Raw genomic sequence first — 19,662 nt, forward strand, 5'->3', positions numbered from 1 at the left:
TGAAGCTCCTCTAAACCACCCACAGCAATAGTTCACAGTGTTGTCCTCATCCTCCAACCCACAATGTACTTCAGCTGAACCTACGCAGGCTCCTGGCCTGTTCACTCTACGGTTAAATGGGGCTACTCTAGATAAGCAGGGGTGCAATCCTGATGCATTCTTTGCTGCATCGTTCTTGCTATTTTCTGAACTTCCAATGAAGACGGGCGCCATTTGAACCGTTGTTTGTACGTGTGGGTTGCTTCATGTTGTAGCACTGCGGAGATCTCCTGCAATGGGCCTGTCATGTGGCTGCACCAGGGACCTGCACGATTGTACAGTCAGGCTTAGTAGCTGCCGAAGGTGGACCGGTTCAAAAGGCATCTCTGAAGCAGCATGCAAACCTTGGTTTCTCGTGCAGAGCCCAGATGCAGAACAGAAGAGTGTGTGTCCCAGAATCCTTTGTGCCCTGCGCAGGCTGGTCAAATGTAACTTTGGCTGCCCCTGGTTTGGATGAGAGACCACCGGAAGCTTTCTGCATCTCCTGAGCGGGATATAATTGAGTGTTAATTCAATCAATACTTTTCCTTGTGTTTCCCTCCACCCTTTCCTTCGGCCTCATCATCTTCCTTTCCTCCCCAGCCTTATTTGCTGGGGCTGTCCTGTTTGTTTCCAGCAGCGCAATCCTAGGCCTGTCTACTCAGAAGTAAGCCCCGCTTTGTTCAGTGGGGGGTTTACTCCTAAGTAAGTGTGTGCTGGATTGTAGCCTTAAACACTCATCTTTTGTAACTCAGGGCGAACATCTCATCTCCCCGTCCCCCACCGAAAATGTCTCCTGTAGCATCCAAATGATAACTCTATAGGAATCTCTCCATATATTTATGTCTGCGACTGTTAGTTTTGAAGGGGTTGTGGTAGCAAAGATTCCTTACCTCTTCCCTGTCCAAGGATGGTTCCCCCCCCCTTGATGGATTCAATTCTGTGGTTTGTCACTGAATTTTCTCTGTAATTCTAGGAATGTATCAACCCTGAGACTAATACAAACTCAAAATTGGTTTATTCAGATTGTTTTTGTGTTGGCGTCATTATTACTTCCTCCGGTTTTGCATATAAAAGTGAAGGGGGCACAGATTAAAAACAAACATACCAGGGCTGCTGTTTTTGTTGTTGATTAACTGATATATTGGGGCTGCCGTTTTTAGCTGATTAATTGACATAAAGCTATTTTGAAAGGCAAAAGAGCTGCCCTCTGTTCTGATTTTAAAATAACAGCATAGTCAGCAGCCACGCCACCTTTCTGTGATCACACACACCAGTCATGCATATTCCGCATAAATGGAAAAATGCCAATGTGCATGTGTACAGCTCTTCCATGCAAGGGCAAATCCTGGCCTCATCCTGATTCTACACAAACAGGGACCCTTCTTACGTGTGCCAAACATGTGGCAGGGGGTTGCACTGTTAAGAGTGTTTGACTAGGACCTGGGAGAGCAGGGTTCAGATTCCCCATTTCAGTCATGTAGCTCGCTGGGTGACCTTGGTTCAGTCACCATCTCTTAGCCTAACCTACCTCACAGGGTTGTTGTGAGGGTGAAATCAGGAGGAGGACCATGTACACCACCTTGAGATCATTGGAAGAAAAAAGTGGTATATAAATGCCATAATTAAAAATTAATAGTTGCCGGGTACACGGGTTACAGGTGGTGGGGAATTGGCTCACAAAGTTCTGCAGCACCCATGTCTTCTTTAATTGCAAGGGGCCCCCCATGAAAGATGGAACGCCTCTTCCAAGATGAAACCTTCTGCAATGAATGTGCATCTCTTTATTAAAAGAGAAAAAAGCTATTTTTCCTCTCCCATGCAAATAGATGTATGCTGGTTTACAGCCCAGGCCTATGCATGTTTACTCAGAAGCAAGAGTCACTATGTTCAATGAGGCATATTCCTAGGTCTGCTTTCAAAGGTTTGTAACTATAACCAATTAATCTGCTCACAGGCCAGTTCCATGCATTCCAAAATCTTTACTAGGCCCAGCAAAAATGTGAAATTGTGCACAAGCTTTTCAGTTCCACAGAGCTGTTCATCAGGCTGGAACAGGGGAGGGAACAGAGAGCTGGACCAAACCTGATATCAAATTATGGCAGCAAAGAAAGATCCTTTGCAATCCCAACTTTACCCCCCCCCCCTTTTATTGTATTGCCATACAAACGCTAAATGTCAATGCAAATATCATACAATGCAACACACAGAATCATAGAATTGCAGAGTTGGAAGGGACCCTGAGGGTCATTTAGTCCAACAGCCTGTAACGCAGGAATCTCAACTAATTAATACATAGAAAATCATAGAATTGTAGAGTTGGAACTGAAGTATATGTGAGTTCAAGCTGCTCCTTCGCTTGGCAGGCACGTGCAACATGGCTGGTCTTCCCACATGCCTGGCACTGGGCATTGCGGAAATGGCATGATGGCTGTTCATGCGGGCCCCCGCAACTAGCGCAAGGCACCCCTGCACCTCTCTGTTGGCCAAAATGCTTGGATGAGCCAGTGCGCAGTCTCGGGGCCTCCTCGTCTTCCTCGCTGTCAAGAATCTCCGAGTGCACAGCCTTGGCCTTCTGGGCCAAGGGTGGGCTGTGTGCTTGGCAAACCCCTCTCCCCATCTTGTTGGCTGTCTCCGCCATGAGCAACCTGGAAGGTCAGGTCCTTCATGGCTAAAAGGCGCCGCTGTAGCTCCTTGTCCCTCAGGCCACACACAAGACGGTCATGGAGCATTAGGTGCAGATCACTGAAGTTGTAGTGGTAGGTGGCCTGCCGCAAGGCCACAACAAAGGCCCCTATGGATTCACACGGGGCCTGGTCCCGTCTGTAGAAGGCATGCCGGCAGGCGATCTCCGACAGCTGAGGAGCGAAGTGTATCCTCAGCTTCTCCATTATTGCGTCAAATGGAGTCTTGGTCAGCTGGGCTGGGGCTAACAGACCCTGGGTGATCTCGAACGTGGCAGGTCCACACACACTGAGCAGTGTGGCCTGCTTCAGTTCAGGGTCGGCCACTTGGTTGGCTGGGAGGAAAAACTCGATTCGTGTGGTGTAGTAGTCCCATTTCCTTGGGACTGCCCCATTTTGATGTGGCTCTGGGTGGTCATGAGGTCTGCTCTGTGTGCGCGGCCTTGCGGCTGCGGTCGGCCAGTGATTCCTGGTGTATGAGGCGACAAGTCTTCGGCGGTGATTCAGCTGAGGTGACAGATCCCCGGCAGTTCACCCAAGGCGGTGATTCAGCTTAAAGGCTTTATGGAGATCTCAGGAACAGACGGGAAAACAGGGAATAATAATAATAATAATGTTTAGTCGTTTAGTCGTGTCTGACTCTTTGTGACCCCATGGACCAGAGCACGCCAGGCCCTCCTGTCTTCCACTGCCTCCCGCAGTTTGGTCAAACTCATGCTGGTAGCTTCGAGAACACTGTCCAACCAAATAACAACAACAACAACAACAATAATAATGTATTACTTATACCCCAGGCCTCCCCAGCCACTCTGGGCAGCTCCCAACAGAATATTTTGTAGCCTTATTAATCCATGGGTCGGAATAATTGTTGCACCCGAGCAGAGACAAAAGGAGCCAAACGACACCAAGGGGTTAATCCAGAGAAAGAGCGTTTTATTCTGCCATCCGGGGGGGGGGGGGGCAGAAGGCACCTGTGTGATTCAGTTCACAAAAGACAGGCCGCGCCGAAAACATTTTACAAGCAGGTTTTATCCTTTTTCCAAACCCCTTTTTTCCTCTCCCCCTTCACAGATTCTTACATAGAAATGTTGCTTTTCGTTCTCTGACTCTGTTCCCGGAAGTATGTTGCAAATCAATGTACAAGGACAAGCTTATCTTGGATCTGGGAAGCGAAAAGCTTTACTGTTTTCAGCTCTGAGTTTGTTACAGCGTTTTTGTTACAGAGAGGACTGCTTAGCTCATGCTTTTTGTCTTAGAGGAATATGCAGTTTTTAAAAATGTGTACGCCGAGGCCTGGCTGGGGGGGGGGGAATTCACAAACAGTTTTTAGGGCTTTCTGGGGTAACCCTAACTGTACCCCTTCATTCCATACCTCTCAATTTTGGACAGCCCTTTTCTTAAAAGGGCTCGTCCCAGGAAGGCACAGGCTGATATTCTCGGGTCAGAGCTATAATCTGGGGGCGAAGCATGCGAGAAATCATATTGCGTGTCATTGTATGCAAGCATTGCAGGAAGCAAGGTACAGAAAAGCAAAAAATTAGCAAAATGAAAAGTGGGCCAAGCAGCAGCAAAAACAGGCCTTTTGCCCATCCTAGGTTTGGCAACCAGTCAAGCCATGACATGTCCCATCCCTCCCAGGTTTGGGTAGGAATATGGGCCACTGTTTCAAGTCCTGCTGCCAAATTGCGAATGGCCTCACCATGATCAGAGATGTTAAAGCAACAGGCCCCACCTGTGAGATTTAACGCTGCACAAAAGCCGCCATGTTGCGCCAGGAGAAAGTCCAACGCTAATCGGACTTAGAGAAACGCATTGCGTTTCTCATCCAATTGCGTGGCAATTAGCCTAAGGGCCGTGGCTGTTGTGTTAGCAACAATCTCTACCACTGCCTGGAGTCTGATTATGCGGTTCAAGTTATAGATCGGCCCCCTTGCCCCAGAGATTTTCTCTCTCCGATTCCATGAGGCTGGAGCATAATGGGCCAGTATCCTTTCCGGAGGCCACTGATTTTTGCCCCACTTCTGGGAGCTGCCACCTGCAAGTGTTGCCAGGTCAGCCGAACGCCTCCTTCTAGGGGGTGCAGAGGGTATCTGGTCAGGAATCCACATGGGGGTATTAAGTAGGCTGGAAAACAGACCCCATACCATCCTCTTGGGAGGGCATGATAGGCCTTCCTGCCACACACCCAGTAAACGTCCTGACCATGGGCAGATATGGTGCCTCTCAGCAAGCGGGCCAGGCATGCAGTCAAATTGGAACCAGAAAAGGTTCCTGTCTCGGACTCAGGCATGTTAGTTGGGGCTGGGAAGGTACGATCACAGTGGGAAGTGCCCACATAGGTCTGAGCATCACTGGCGTCATTTGATTTGTTGACACAAAGGCAGCCAGTGATCCTGTGAACCTGGAAAGGGCCGGAATGATTCCATAAAGAAGAATGGTTGCCCAGAGGCTGGAAGGCAACAAGTGGAGTTGTAACCAAGGATTCATTCCAAGGCACAGGGAGGAGTGGCATTCCTCCGAGAGCATCTACAGGGGCCAGAGTGCAGACGGCACAATTGGTCCGATTTGCAGAAAATGCAACCATCTCAGCAACCTGAATCCACTTATTATATGTGTGGTGGGCCCCCCACGATTGCAGCAGTTGTCTGGTCACTGTGAATGGTATTGGCATTTCAAAGGTCAAAGGCAGCAGAAATACCAGCACGGGGACCCACAGTCGTATTTGAGGCATTGTATGCACGGGGAGGGGCTCAGGTCAGTGCTAGAGAGTGGGCTGGGGTGTAATTACGCTGAAAGAAAAGACCCACTAGACACCCTCCTCTGCAGGGGTGGCGTAAAGCAAACCAGGCCCAGGTACCTTCAATAAAGTTCAGTTATGCAAAAGGAAAGGAAAGAAAATGTCCTCTTTCAATCCATGCTGGATTCTTGAGCCGTGCAAAACGTCAGCTTCCGGAGTGACGTGAGCAGGGCTGTAGTCTCGCGGGTGTCAGGGGTGATGCAGGAAGGCAGGGTGGTCATCTCACGGGCGTCGGGTTGTCTGGTGGGCGTTGGGCATCTTGGGTCCCTTCCAACAAGGCTGGAGCGATGTCTGGGCGTCTGGGTCCTCTTCACCTGGTTCATAGGGATGCAGAGGTATCCTGGCAAAAGTCCACCTGTTAAGAGAAGAGATAACAAAGACGGCAGCGATTGCACAGAACAAATTGATAGATAAGATTTGCACATAAGGTATATTAACTCAAAGGGGATGCTTGGCAGGAAACTTTGCAAGGGGTTAACAGTTCTGTTCCTTGGGTTAAGTTTGCCAGCCGAAATTTTTCAAAAGTCTTATTTGTGTGCTCTAAGTTTCAGAACTCTAAGCCATGTTGCAAATTTCAGTTCATTTGCCAGTGTCTGTAGAAAGAACAATGCACTCCTTGCTTCTGGCAAAGTTTCAAATTCCTCAAAGTATCAATTCCTATGTATACTGCGGCTCCTTTCAGAGTAAAATTGCACAAGAAAAACTTGACAAAGTTCACAGAAAGTATTCACTTGCTTTTTAAGAAAGTCACTTCTTCAGGTTAGTACTTATAATCAGAGGGGTGGGTAACTCTTTGGCCTTCGGGTTTATGTGGCTGAACTGTAAATCCAGAAAGTGTGAGGTTCAGGGTAGCTGGCTGAATGCAGCAGTGTCCTTCTTGGAATAGGAGCCAAGAGATAACGTTCTGAAGCTACCTCCAAGCGCCTGGCACAAGGGGGAAAAAAAGCTGATGTCCTGTTACTTGCATGAATGAATGTTAGAAACAATTAGTTCACTCGCTTCTAGCTGCATATTTGTAGGCCTTTTCGCTGCCCGTCTCATGCCTTCTAAAACATTTCTGTGATAAGTCTCTAAGGCCGCCCTTCCGTCTGTAGTATTGTAATCCCAAGGGGGGGGGTCCTTCTGGGGTAAGAGACCTCAATTGCAGCGTCAGTATTATTTGCTGCCTTGAGCTGTTCCCTGGCACAGGCATTTACCTTGCAGACCTCCTCAGTGGTCAGAATTGTGTCCAAAAGCTGACTTACATCATCATAAGTAGGCATATAGGTTTTGAACACACCTTCAAAAAGTCTAATTATTTTTGCAGGATTTTCCTCAAAAGAAGGATTTTGATTTTTCCAATTGCAAATATCGGAGCTTGTAAAAGGGACATGCTGAATGGTAAAGGTCCTTGGGGGTCGAACACCCCGATCATTTGGCTGTTCCAAAGGATCATACACTTGCCTAAGAGGGGCCACCACAGTGGGTTTGGACAAAGCCTTAGATTTAAGTGTCTCTACATGTTTTGTTGCCCTGTCCCACGCTGTTCTCAAAACCTTTTGCTTTTTTCTCCAATTCTCATCCTGGCACTGGGCTGCTTCTGGAACCCAGGGGGCCATATCCAGTTCTGTTTTAAATGGTTCTACATACTGGAACACTCTGTCAAACTGCTTACTAGTCCATCTTATCTCTTTATCTAGAGTTTTTCTGAAGTCTTCATCATCATCATCATCATCATCATCATCACCTTTCTCTTCACCTTCCTTGCTTGCATCACAAAGGGGTTGGGGAGGGGCAGAGGGGGGAATCTTCTCATTTGGGTCCTCAGTCTGGGCATTGGGCGGAGAAGCAGCCCTATTTGCTCCCAGATTTGGTTGTCTTGGCGCAGTGGCTGCATATGGTGGTGGTGGGGTAATTATCTCCTCTTCTAGGACTGGCAAAACTGGTGGCTTTTTAACTTGTAATTGTACTGAACACAATTTGACTTGGGCAGTCACAATTCTATTTGTCCGAAGCCATGAGGGATTTTGATCCACATTGGCTTTCCAGATAGAAATATAGGGAATCTGATCTGTGTGGGCCTTGAAAATGTCACTCCATAAAATGTTGACCAAGTTTGGATCAAAGGATCCTCCAGGAGGCCACTCTGGTAAATACAAAGTCCAGTCAACTTCACATAAATGTTGGAGTCTGCTTTTTTTTTGAGTTTACATCCCCACTCTTCTGCTTTCATGGCACTTTTCCAGTTTTCCAGAAAGCTCTGTAGTGGTGTCTCAAGGATTGTTTTACTTCTTTTATTTCCCATGACTCTGGGATCCTGGGGACACTGGGACACTCAGCCCTCCTAACATTATTATTTTCACTCAGTCACAGGCCAGACGTTGCTGTCAACGTCTCACACACTCAAAACATTCACTGGAGTGTCCCCACACGCACATTCAGGAAACAAAAACAAAAACAAAAACAAAACCCATGCACCTCCCCCAATCCCTTTCCCCCCAAAAAACCACAACCGGCAGTGCTTCACAACTTCGACCGGGGCCCAAGAGCACCCCTCACTGCTTCTTCTGGGCACAAAACCAACCACAACCACAACCGGCAGCGCTTAGACTTCGACCGGGGCCCAGCAGTACCCTTTACTGCTTTTTTCTGGGCACAAAACCAATAACCAACCATAACCGGCAGCGCTTAGACTTCGACCGGGGCCCTAGCAGCACCCTTTGCTGCTTTTTCTGGGCGACACCAAAACCAGTGGCACTTCTTCTACCCTGCTGGCGGAGCTGATCAGGCTCTCTTTTTGCTCGCACCTATCCTTGTGGAGCTTGCTCCCACCTATACCCTGTGGAGCTTACCTTTTTCCTCGAGGTACCTTCTTTCTGCACGGCCGTTGCTCTTTCTCTCCGTCACTTTGTCGCGTGTCCACTCAGGAACGGGTGGCCAGTCCCTCCCACGAAGTTGGCAGGATGCGCGCTGGAACTGTTGACCCGGTATCCCGAGCTGCTCGCCTTGCAGTGACGCCCTGGACCTCTTTGTCCCTCGATCTCGGGGAACGTGCTTTTCCCGGCCAACGCACCAGAAATATGTAGCCTTATTAATCCATGGGTCGGAATAATTGTTGCACCCGAGCAGAGACAAAAGGAGCCAAACGACACCAAGGGGTTAATCCAGAGAAAGAGCGTTTTATTCTGCCATCCGGGGGGGGGGGGGCAGAAGGCACCTGTGTGATTCAGTTCACAAAAGACAGGCCGCGCCGAAAACATTTTACAAGCAGGTTTTATCCTTTTTCCAAACCCCTTTTTTCCTCTCCCCCTTCACAGATTCTTACATAGAAATGTTGCTTTTCGTTCTCTGACTCTGTTCCCGGAAGTATGTTGCAAATCAATGTACCAGGACAAGCTTATCTTGGATCTGGGAAGCGAAAAGCTTTACTGTTTTCAGCTCTGAGTTTGTTACAGCGTTTTTGTTACAGAGAGGACTGCTTAGCTCATGCTTTTTGTCTTAGAGGAATATGCAGTTTTTAAAAATGTGTACGCCGAGGCCTGGCTGGGGGGGGGGGGAATTCACAAACAGTTTTTAGGGCTTTCTGGGGTAACCCTAACTGTACCCCTTCAATTTAAAACACGATAAAACATCAAACGTTAAAAACTTCCCTAAACAGGGCTGCCTTCAGGTGTCTGAAAAGGCTCTGATTTATATACACTTCAGCCAGTAGGCTTGGCTGCCTTGCACCATGCAGAGAATCGCAAGGCGGTTCAGGATGCTCAAGCTCAGAGCAGGAGGTGCTCAGGGATGTACAGGACAGGAATATTCCTGTGTTTTCTCCATACAAACCTGTTACAATCTAGGTTCCGCAATACAAAGCTGTGAAGGCATGAAGCCACAGGAAACCTAGGATACCTGGTGCTCTGCAAGGGACCATGCAGCGACTTACAGCCTACTGATTCCCCACCAAGGGATTCCGGGAATTGTAATTTTGTGAGAAGTCTGCAGCCAAACCATTGGTCAGTGCTGTCTATTCTGATGGGCTGTAACTCTTCAGGGTTGCAGCGCTGCTGCATAAAGGAAGCAAGCAGCTATGGTGGTGTTTTTTTTTTAATAAAAAATAAAAGGTTTCAGAAATCTTCATTATTTCAGTCTCATCTTTTGCAATGGCTATAAAGGCCTTCCTGCTGCATAGGAAAATTAAAATTAAAAAATGCAATTAATTGGAACCCATTCTTACAAATACTGTAATAGGTTAAGATCTGGTGAAGTACAATAACAACTTATAGTTTGGGGTCCCCCCCTTCCCTCCTTATTTTCCCTTCTACACTGGTGCTGTTTCTCTTTCTCTTTTTCTCTCTTTTATTTACATCTCACCATGTTTAGTGCCCATATAATTATGTACTTTTTGAACATTCAATAATAAATTTATTTTTAATAAATGTAACGAATGATAAAATAGCTTGTTTCTTTAAGGGGGGGAAGGTTAAAAAGGAAACTACAACTCCCAGAATGCTCTTTTTACCATTTCGTTTCCCAGGCTCCCTTGCAAAGGAAACGGACTCCACAGAAGAAGCTGGCTATTTCCATCTCGGTTTGTTTGCTGATGGTTTTGGATCTCTTACTTTGAAAAAATAAAAATAAAAAAACCACTTCTCCGCCACTTTCCCTTTTCTTTTTCGTTGCATTTATTCCGAAAGATTGGATGGATTTGAAACCGAGTTGGGTAAGTGCTATCGTGGGAATTCGTGAACGGCGAAGATTTTAGCGAAAGGTTAAAATGGTTTTTTTCCCATTAAAAAAAATAACGGGTCTGTGTTGTTTATATGAATCACAATCCCGTTGTGGTTAATGAGTCTTTTATTTTATCCATACGACCTTAATTGCAAATAAAATAAGGCATGGGTAGCAAAATACCTCGGGGAGGAGTTAAATCGTTCTGGAAGCTCGCCTCCAAAATGGTATTCACCATATTTGGGGAGGTTTTCCAAATGTTGGATTTCGGATTGGTTTAATGCAAAAAATAATAATAATGCCAGAATTACTTTGGGTCTGTGGTTTAGGGAGTCCGTTGTGTATGAGTGTTTTGCTGTTTCGTTATAGATGGTCTCTTGTGTGCTATGGGTTTCCATTTTTGGGTGACAAGGCTTTTGACGTGTGCATTCCATCTATTGAGTACACTTCCTTTTTTTGCATTCCTTTTTTAAAAATAAACTTTATTAAACAATAAGATATCTTAAAATACACACAAAACGAGCATAACAGTACAAACATTCTAATGCTATGGAAGGATGCAAGCTAGGCTGCCCCAAGCTGCATTCATCTGTACAAGCTAACTTGAGAACAAAGGGCGGTGTTGGGCCACATCCCCAACATACCTTTCAAGCCCAGCTATACCAATTTAAGTAGTCATGGCTTTCCCCCAAAGACTCCTGGGAGCTGTAGTTTGTTAAGGTGCTGAAAGTTGATAGGAGGCCCCTGTTCCCCTCCCAAAGCTGCAATTTCCAGAGCTCCAGCGGAGACGGATTGATTGTTAAACTGCCCTGGGTGGGAATTGTAGCTCAACCGCGGGTATAGGGATACGCTCAGCTTCGCTAACTATCTACAGCTCCCAGAATGTCAATTCAGTAGTTGCTGTTGGGATTGGAGAAAGGGAGGTAGCCATTGCTAAACTGAATGGGCTTGTTTAGATGTAGGATACCTCTGAATAATAATGATGATGATGATGATGATGATGATGATGATGATAATAATTCATTTATACCCCACCCATCTGGCTGGGTTTCCCTAGCCACTCTGGGCAGCTCCCAACAGAATAAAAAAAACACAATAAAAAATCAAACATTAAAAACTTCCCTAAACAGGGCTGCCTTCAGATGTCTTCTAAAAGTCAGATAGTTGTTTATTTCCTTGACATCTGATGGGAGGGCATTCCACAGGATGGGTGCCACTACCGAGAAGGCCCTCTGCCTGGTTCCCTGTAACCTCACCTCTGAATATGAGTTGCCGGGAGGCAAATGGTGGTGTGTTTGTGTTTGTGCGTTTGCATGTTTCATTGCCCATTGTCTTGCTTCTGGGCTTCCCAGTAAGATCTTGTCCAGTGTGGGGAACTGGGTGCAAGACTACGCGGGTGCTTTGTTTGATCCTGCAAGGTTCTTTGCAAGGTCTTTGTGTGTGAGATTGAGAGAGTTCTTGCCTATTAGGATAATGTGAGGAGCTGTGCATGTTGGAAGTCTGTGAGGAAACAGCGCCACTGATTCTTCTCCCCCCCCCCCGCAAGTCCTGACTTTGATTGCTATTGCTTATTGAAGTCACAACAACAACAACAACTCAGAACAGGGGAAATATCAGCAGGTTTGGAGAAACACCACCCCCAAGTTTGTAAAAGTACATTAAAAAGAAGCCTAAGGTGTGGGAAATAGCTCAGTGTGCTAAATGGCCACAGAATGGCGGCTGAGATTTCAGCTCTATGATTCAATAAGAGAGGGAGAAAAACAAGTGAGGGGAAACGGAATGGAGCATAGCAAATGATGGCTTGGCTGGCTTGACTCACACACTGGAAAAGGGTTCTCCTAAACTGCAACATTTTGTTGTGGCTCCCACTGGTAATGTTGCATTTTGCCCTGTTTCCCCCAAGCAAAGACAGCTGTACAGGACTTAACAGTGCAATCCTATACTTGGAAGTGAACCTTACTGATTTTATAGTTGGTCTTACTCTCAGTTAAGTGAGTATAGCAGTTTTAATTTCCTTTGCACAAGAGAAGAGAGTACTGGAGGTTTACGGTGTCTTACCTTTTGGGTGTCTGTTTTGCTTAAGGTTATGCAAACAGTGCATTTTGCAAGCAGGTTCATTAAAACAGGCACCACAGCCTCTGATCTCAGGTTCTCGAATAAAAAAAGTTTTCCTTCACCTTCAGTCAACACACAGTTCTTTCTCTGCCCACACTCAAACTGCAAAAAAACCCCATTTTTCTGCCTGCCCCTCTGAATGCTGGTGGGTGCTGCATTCCGAAGGCTGGCACCACCGAGGATAATAGATCCAGGCCGTTTGTCAAGTGCTTGATCACCCACCAAGCTCACTGGACAGAACTACAGTAATAGGTGTATTTGTACTCAAAGGTAGCTAAGCTCGTTGCAGAAAGGAGAACCCTGCTAGATCAGAGCAGTGGTCCATCAAATCAGTTATCCTGTTTTTGGTGATGGTCAGATAGATGATTCCCAGAAAACCAACAAGCTGAGCGTGAGGGCATCAAACCTCAGCCTCTGATCTGGAAGCCCTTCCCCAAATTCCTGATGAGTGAGGACTCTGTACTTACCCTGTTGTGAGGGAATTACATAGTGCAACTGCTTAGGAAGACCTTTAATGTATTTTAGTACAGTGGTACCTCGGGTTACAAACTTAATTTGTTCCGGAGGTCCATTCTTAACCTGAAACTATTCTTAACCTGAGGTACCACTTTAGCTAATGGGGTTTCCCGCTGCAACCGTGCTGCCGCCGTGCAATTTCTGTTCTCATCCTGAAACAAAGTTCTTAACCCGAGGTACTATTTCTGGGGTAGCGGAGTCTGTAACCTGAAGCGTTTGTAACCTGAGGTACCACTGTATTCCTAAGCTGTGCTCATCTCTCTCTCTCTCTCTCTCTCCCCCTCCCTCCCTCTCTCTCTCTCCCTCTCTCCTCCCCCCCCCTCAGCCTCCCTCCAGGACGAATTGGGATTGTAACTGAGGATGAGGAGAACCATCCCCAGCAAGAAATGGATCGCCGTCAGCAGAGGTTTCAGGGAACATGCTCTCTGTCCCCAGAAGAATCTTGCTTTTCAAGAGTGTCCTCCAAGGAGGAGCTCCGGGAGAGGAACAGCCAAGCCAAGTGGGAGAACCTGCCGTGGCTGGAAGGCAGCTTGGACGATCATGGAGACCGTGATCAGGAGGAAGCCTCTGAGAGCAGCTCCGTGGTCTTCGTGGAGGAGCAAGGAGATGTTGGGTGTGTGTCTGACTTAGAGGATGTCGAGGAGCCCTCTGCCCAGGTGGAGGAAGTCATAGGGGAGATTGGGGAAGACACAGAGGTGTTTCTTTATCCAAAGGGGTCTCTGCCAGGCGATGAGTTTGCTGCAGAAGAATCTGAGCAAATAGCTTACCACAGAGAAAGTCGCGAAGAAGCCCAACTGCTCCTGTGTCCAGAGGCAGCTCTGGGAAGGGAGGATTCTGAGGAGGAAACTGGGACCGTTGGTTATGAGGGTGCATCCTCTCTTGGGGTTGAATCTGAGATGACCCTTGAAGCTGAGGGATCCAATGGGGAGGAGTCCGAAGAGATCCCTTGCTGGGGAGCAGCTCACCTGGGGGGAGTGGACCTTGCGGGGCAATCGGAGGCCGTCGTTTACCAGGAGGGTTCTCTGGCCAGGGAGGGATCCAGTGGCGAGGAGCAGGAAGAAATCCACTCTCAGCAGGGCTCTCTTTCTGGGAATGGCTCCGACGAGGAGGCGTTCAGCGGCTGGGCTGTCCCGGTGCAGGCGCTGGTAGCCGAGCAGCGGCCTTCCAAGCCTCGCCACATCTGCAGCGAGTGCGGCCGCAGCTTGGCCAGCCACTCTGCCCTTGTCCGCCACTGCCTTATCCACACCGGAGAGCTCCCGTACGCTTGCACAGAGTGTGGGCGGCGCTTCCGGCAGTCCTCGGCCCTCGTCCGCCACCTCCGGGCCCACCGGGGCGAGCGCCCGTACGTCTGCAGCGAGTGCGGCAAGGCCTTTGGAGTCCGCTCGGCCCTCGTCCGCCACCAGCGGGCCCTGCACACGAGCGAGAGGCCCTACGTGTGCGGGGAGTGCGGCAAGGCCTACGCCGACCTCTCCGTCCTGACCAAGCACCAGCTGATCCACGTCAACGGGCGGCCGTTTTCCTGCCCTGACTGTGGCCAGGCATTTGGGCATCGTACCACCTTGAACCAGCACCGGCGCATCCACACCGAGGAGCGGCCGTACCGCTGCGCCGAGTGCGGCCAGACCTTCCGGCAGAACTCTGCCCTGGCCAACCACCGCCAGGTCCACTCAGGGCAGCGCCCCTTCTCCTGCCAGTACTGCGGCAAAGCCTTCGCCGGCCGGCCCACCCTCGTCCAGCACCTCCGGACGCACACGGGGGAGAAGCCATACAGCTGCCCCGACTGCGGCCGCCAGTTCAGCACCAGCTCCAACCTCCTGCAGCACCGCAGGAACCACCTGGGCGAGCGCCCTTTCGCCTGCTCGCTGTGCGGCCGCCGCTTTGCCCGCCGGCCCGACCTGGCCCGCCACTATGTCACCCACGCCGAAGGCAGCGTGCGGCCCCACCGCTGCGGGGAGTGCGGGAAGCGCTTTGTGGACTTGGCTGACCTGGAGCAGCACGGTGCCACGCACCGCGGCGAACGGCCCTACGTCTGCAGCTTCTGCGGCAAGTCCTTCGCCGAGGCCGCCACACTGGCCCGGCACCGCCGATCGCACCTCCCCACGGCTCAGCAGGCCTACAAGTGCGAGGTGTGCGGGCAGACCTTTGGGCAGAGCTCCGACCTGCTGGCCCACGGGCGGGTGCACAGCGGCGAGCGACCCTACGCCTGCGGGGACTGCGGCAAGGCCTTCGGGCGCAGCTCCAACCTGTCGCGCCACCGGCGGGTGCACACCCACGAGCGCCCCTACGTCTGCGGCGACTGCGGGAAGAGCTACACCCAAAGCACGCACCTCATGGAGCACCAGAGGCTGCACACGGGCGAGAGGCCCTACGAGTGCGTGGACTGCGGGCGCTGCTTCGGCAAGAAGGGGCACTTGGACTCTCACCGGCGGGTGCATCGCCTGTTGCCCGGGTCTCCTAGAGGGGCTGATGGGGTGCAAGCCGATTCGGGGAGCCCGGAGGGCGTATGAAGGAATCCTGCAGGGGTGGAAAGTTGTGGGTTGTGGGTGGGACAAGGAGTCAGAGCAAGGTGACTATCTGAGAATGGTTTATTATTCCTTAGATTTCTGTACCGCCTTTCACCTGGAGGTCATAGTTCAGTCGGTAGAGCATAAGACTCTTAATCCCAGGGTTGCGGGTTTGAGCCTTGTTTCCTGCATTGCCGGGGTTTGGATTCAGTGACACTCCCTCCTGCCCAGGTTTCCTTCCACGATTCTATGATCACAGGGCGGTTTGCAATATAAAAACACAAGAATACGTACAATAAAAAACAAACGAAGACAATAACCCCCTCACACACTGTTATTAGCCCCGCCTGAATGCCGCAGCGATCTCCTAAGGATAAAGAGCACGTGCAGAATTCCTGGAGGGGCTCCCCAAAGTGTGTGGCTGCATCACCACAACCAGCTCCTGTGTGTTCCTGGCCAGAGGCAGGCAGCTGTGAACCCTCTGTACCTTTCCGGTTAGTGATTTCGTGGGGTGGGGAAGAGTGCTTTTCAATTGCCTGATGTTAAACGTATGCTCGGTAGAGGGCGTGTTGGTCATAAAACGTTGGGTAAAGGCTAGAACAGGGGTCAGCAAACTTTTTCAGCAGGGGGCCGGTCCACTGTCCCTCAGACCTTGTGGGGGGCAGGACTAGATATATATTTTTTTTGGGGGGGGGGAATGAACGAATTCCTATGCCCCACAAATAATCCACAGATGCATTTTAAATAAAAGCACACATTCTACTCATGTAAAAACACCAAGCAGGCCCCATAAATAACCCAGAGATGCATTTTAAATAAAAGGACACATTCTACTCATGTAAAAACAGGCTGATTCCCGAACCGTCCGTGGGCCGGATTTAGAAGGCAATTGGGCCGGATCCTTAGTTTTCCCCAACATGGCACCTTCTAGGCGTTTTGGGCTACAATTCCAGTCATCCTCTACTGTTGCCCCTGCTGGCTGTTGCTGATGGGAATTGTAGTCCCAAAACATCTGGAGGGTACCAGGGCACTTTGGGTAAAGCTGGGCTACAATGCAGGGGTTAAGGGGTGTATCCTGTCCGACTCAGAGAAGGCCCAGTGAGGTTAATGGACACTACTAACTTAAGAGTCAGTAATTTCAGTGGGTCTTCACCGTGTAGGACCAGCCTTGGATGCAACCCTAAATACCCAGCACACAAGATCTTGCCCATATCCTCCTTCCAGATTTGGGATTTGCACACAGAAGTATTGGGCTTGTGGGCCCTAACTGCTATTGAATTCCACTACAAGGCAACCCTGCTGGGTTCAGTTCCTCTCTCCTTCCTTTCAGACTTCTTCAGCTCCATTTTACCCTTTCGAACTGTAGAGAGAAACCAAAATTTCTGTCTTCCGTCACTGCCTTTTGAAATGTTTTAAGTATTATCCTCCTACCTTTGTGTCAGAATGCCAGGGACCCCCTTAGAGATCGGAATCCAAGGAGGTTAACTCTGGAAAAATGAAGTTTAGAATTGGACTGTGTGTAATGTCCTCAAGAACCCCTTCTCTACCTCGCACCCCTCAAGCTGATAACGCTTTTGCTTTGGTTCTGCAGATAACATAAAATAATCTCCTTGTTTATGTATTCAGTAAGAGGTTGAGAATGTCTGTGCAAACCCGTGTGAGAGTTATTTCTTTCTTGTTTGAAGAAAGCAGCTAAAAATATATTTGAAAAACATGAATCCTTTGTTTGGCTCTTCTATTGTGTCATGAGCCTTTAGGGTGGAGTTTTTCAACTTTTTTGAGTCCATGGCTCCCTTGACCCACTGCATTCTTTCTTTTTTTCAAATTGATTTTCCAAAATTTTTAAACAAACAAACAAACAAACAAACAAAAATCTTAACTGTACTTAATCCAGTCTTCATAACATTGTTAGGTGACTTCCTCTAATCCCTCTGGCTGAGTTTCAGTATATATCTTTGTAACAGTTCCTCAAAACCAAATTTCTCATCAAATTAACTTAATCACTTAACATCGTTCTTTCTTTTCATTTAACTTTAAACATTTATTCTCAAACATCACATATTTAAATCCTAAGCCTATCTGATATTTGCAAATTTTTCCATTTAAGTTATCTTAACATATTTAACTAAATAGTCTTTAAATTTCATCCATTCCTTCTGGTACTCCTCCTCCTTCTGGTCGCGGACTCTTCCAGTCAGGTTGGCTAGCTCCGAAAAGTCTATCATTTTCATCTGCCATTCCTCCACTGTTGGGACTTCTTGTGTTTTCCAGTTCTTAGCTAACAAAATTCTAGCTGCAGTTGTGGCATACAAAAACAATCGACCCACTGCATTCTTTCTGCGGCACCCCTGTGGGGCTCGGGAGCTGAGTTATGTCACCCCTTGCCTGCAGAGCTGGCAGCCTCGCACCCCTTTTCAAACACCCTTCCTTGTGGAGTGTTCCCTCAGCTTCCTCTCTCCTCCCCTCTCCTTGGGAGTCCTCTGGGCAGTCGTAGCTGCCGTCCCTGGCCTCTTAGCTGCCCCCCTTGCCCCAAGGAGAGGTGCCTCCTCAAACTGCCCCACAGGGGCATGTGAGGCAACCCCTGGCCAACCCCAGAGGTACCATTTGCCTGGGGAGCTTGTAGCCAGGGCTGCTGCATCAAACAGCCGCACAAGCCTTTGGTAGGCAGAGACATGAGAGGGCATCAGGAGGGAGGAAAGGAAAGAGGGATAGAGGCCAGTGTTGCTTGTGGCACCCCAATCATCATTCAAGGCACCCCAAGGTGCCACGGCACACTGGTTGGAAACCACTGCTTTAGGGAATTAAGCAGCAACAACAAAAGCTGTTCCAAAGCTTCAGTGGGGCAAGAACAGTAGATTTTCTTGACTGTGGTAAGTTAATAAATTCTAGGCTTCCTGTGAGCTCAAAGCTTCCACCCGAGGAGGATGACGTTGCTTCAATTTTTCCAGTCGGCATTTGTTGGGAGTGGCTAATTCTACTGAGTTGGGTCATTCAGCCACTCTCACTGCAGAGGCTCAATCAGTAATGCAGGCCCTCTCCAGACTATTGCATTTAAAGCAGCAAACTGCTCTAAAGTCCTGGCTTTCCCCCAAAGTGTCCTGGGAACTGTCATTTAAGAGTGCTGTAGGTTGGTAGGAGACTCCCTGTTGCCCTCGCAGAGCTATAATTTGCGGAGCGGTTTCACAGTCCATCCCTCATCCCAGGGGAGGTGACATCTTGTGTCGCCTGAAAGACTAGTAAGATTCATAGAAAGGCTTTCATGGGTTCAAGGCCACTTCATCCTATGCCTGAAGGGAAATCTTAAATTGGTAGATACTGTAAGAGAGAAAATGGTAAGGTGGGAGTTGAAAATACGGTCAGTGATAATCAGTTTACATGCATATTTAAAAAACCCCCACACCTATAACCTTGAGATGATTTGTTGAGATTATTATAGTCACACCTGGCAGTGAGGCAGGGAACCATTAGGAAGAAACAGCCACGGATAGCACAGCTATTCTGTCATTGGAACAGCACTGAGGGCCTTCTGGCAGTTCCTTCACTGCAAGTAGTGAGGTTACAGGGAACCAGGCAGAGGGCCTTCTTGGTAGTGGCGCCCCGCCCTGTGGAATGCCCTCCCACCAGATGTCAAAGAAATAAACAACTATCTGACTTTTAGAGGACATCTGAAGGTAGCCCTGTTTAGGGAAGCTTTTAGTATTTGATGAGTTGTTGTATTTTAATATTCTGTTGGGAGCCACCCAGAGTGGCTGGGGAAACCCAGTCAGATGGGCGGGGTATAAATTATTATTATTATTATTATTATTATTATTATTATTATTATTATTATTATTATTATTAAACACGTAGGCAGTTCAGTTGGGGAAGCAGAATGGCAAGATTTGGTGCCTCGCAGCCCTCTGCACCGGGGCTTTCCCTGCCCTGCTGCCCCGAGTGGCTCCGCATAGTCCCTGGAAAAGCTGCCAACACCTGCCGGACAGGCAGAATTCCAACCGGTGAAGTTTTTCCCCATTACTGCGCCGCCAATGGACTTAGGAGCGGCTTTTCTTCCCCACGCAGAAAACAAAGGTCCTCGTGTCGCTCCCAAAATCCGCAGCAAATAGAGCGACGCCTTTTCTGATTCCTGCCAATGCAGCTGCTTCCAGGTGCGAGGAGAGCTTTGGCTCCGCCCCCGCCATTTGGTTCCCCCAATCTCTCACCTCTCAGTGGTTCCCTCTCTCTGCCGCTCTGCGATTGGCTCATTGGAGTGAGCGAGGCGGGATTTTCCTTTTTTTCTTTTTTTTTGGACGAGCCGCCGCTTAGATCTTCGCCGGCTGAGGCCACGCCCTCCCAC

The 19,662-nt window shown here is 48.8% G+C and overlaps 1 protein-coding gene and 2 long non-coding RNA genes across 4 annotated transcripts; 1 reads left to right on the plus strand and 2 right to left on the minus strand.

Moving 5' to 3' along the window:
- Nucleotides 1-7,450: 7,450 nt before the first annotated feature.
- Nucleotides 7,451-9,091, minus strand: LOC308571916. Its single transcript, XR_014001614.1, has 2 exons — nucleotides 8,112-9,091; nucleotides 7,451-8,032 (listed from the first exon to the last, which is right to left on the minus strand). It is a non-coding gene; the product is annotated as an uncharacterized lncRNA (long non-coding RNA).
- A 153-nt stretch (nucleotides 9,092-9,244) lies between these two features.
- Nucleotides 9,245-17,047, plus strand: LOC308570854 (uncharacterized protein). Of its 2 annotated transcripts, none has more exons than XM_081165882.1 (2): nucleotides 9,245-10,186; nucleotides 13,151-17,047. In XM_081165882.1, exon 2 carries the CDS (start codon nucleotides 13,212-13,214, stop codon nucleotides 15,330-15,332), a length of 2,121 nt encoding a protein of 706 aa, XP_081022008.1. In that variant the 5' UTR covers nucleotides 9,245-10,186; nucleotides 13,151-13,211; the 3' UTR covers nucleotides 15,333-17,047. The 2 variants fall into 2 exon arrangements, with proteins under 2 accessions (XP_081022008.1, XP_081022009.1); XM_081165883.1 differs by having other exon boundaries at nucleotides 13,162-17,047.
- A 130-nt stretch (nucleotides 17,048-17,177) lies between these two features.
- LOC308570938 lies at nucleotides 17,178-19,656 on the minus strand. Its single transcript, XR_014001248.1, has 2 exons — nucleotides 19,529-19,656; nucleotides 17,178-18,644 (listed from the first exon to the last, which is right to left on the minus strand). It is a non-coding gene; the product is annotated as an uncharacterized lncRNA (long non-coding RNA).
- Nucleotides 19,657-19,662: the final 6 nt, after the last annotated feature.

The sequence above is a fragment of the Podarcis bocagei genome (assembly GCF_964188305.1).
Source record: "Podarcis bocagei genome assembly, chromosome: 13".
NCBI classification, from domain to species: domain Eukaryota; kingdom Metazoa; phylum Chordata; class Lepidosauria; order Squamata; family Lacertidae; genus Podarcis; species Podarcis bocagei.

Bases quoted from the DNA above. Each gene is read 5' to 3' on its own strand.
- LOC308570854 (XM_081165882.1), top strand. From the start codon at position 13,212: ATGGATCGCCGTCAGCAGAGGTTTCAGGGAACATGCTCTCTGTCCCCA.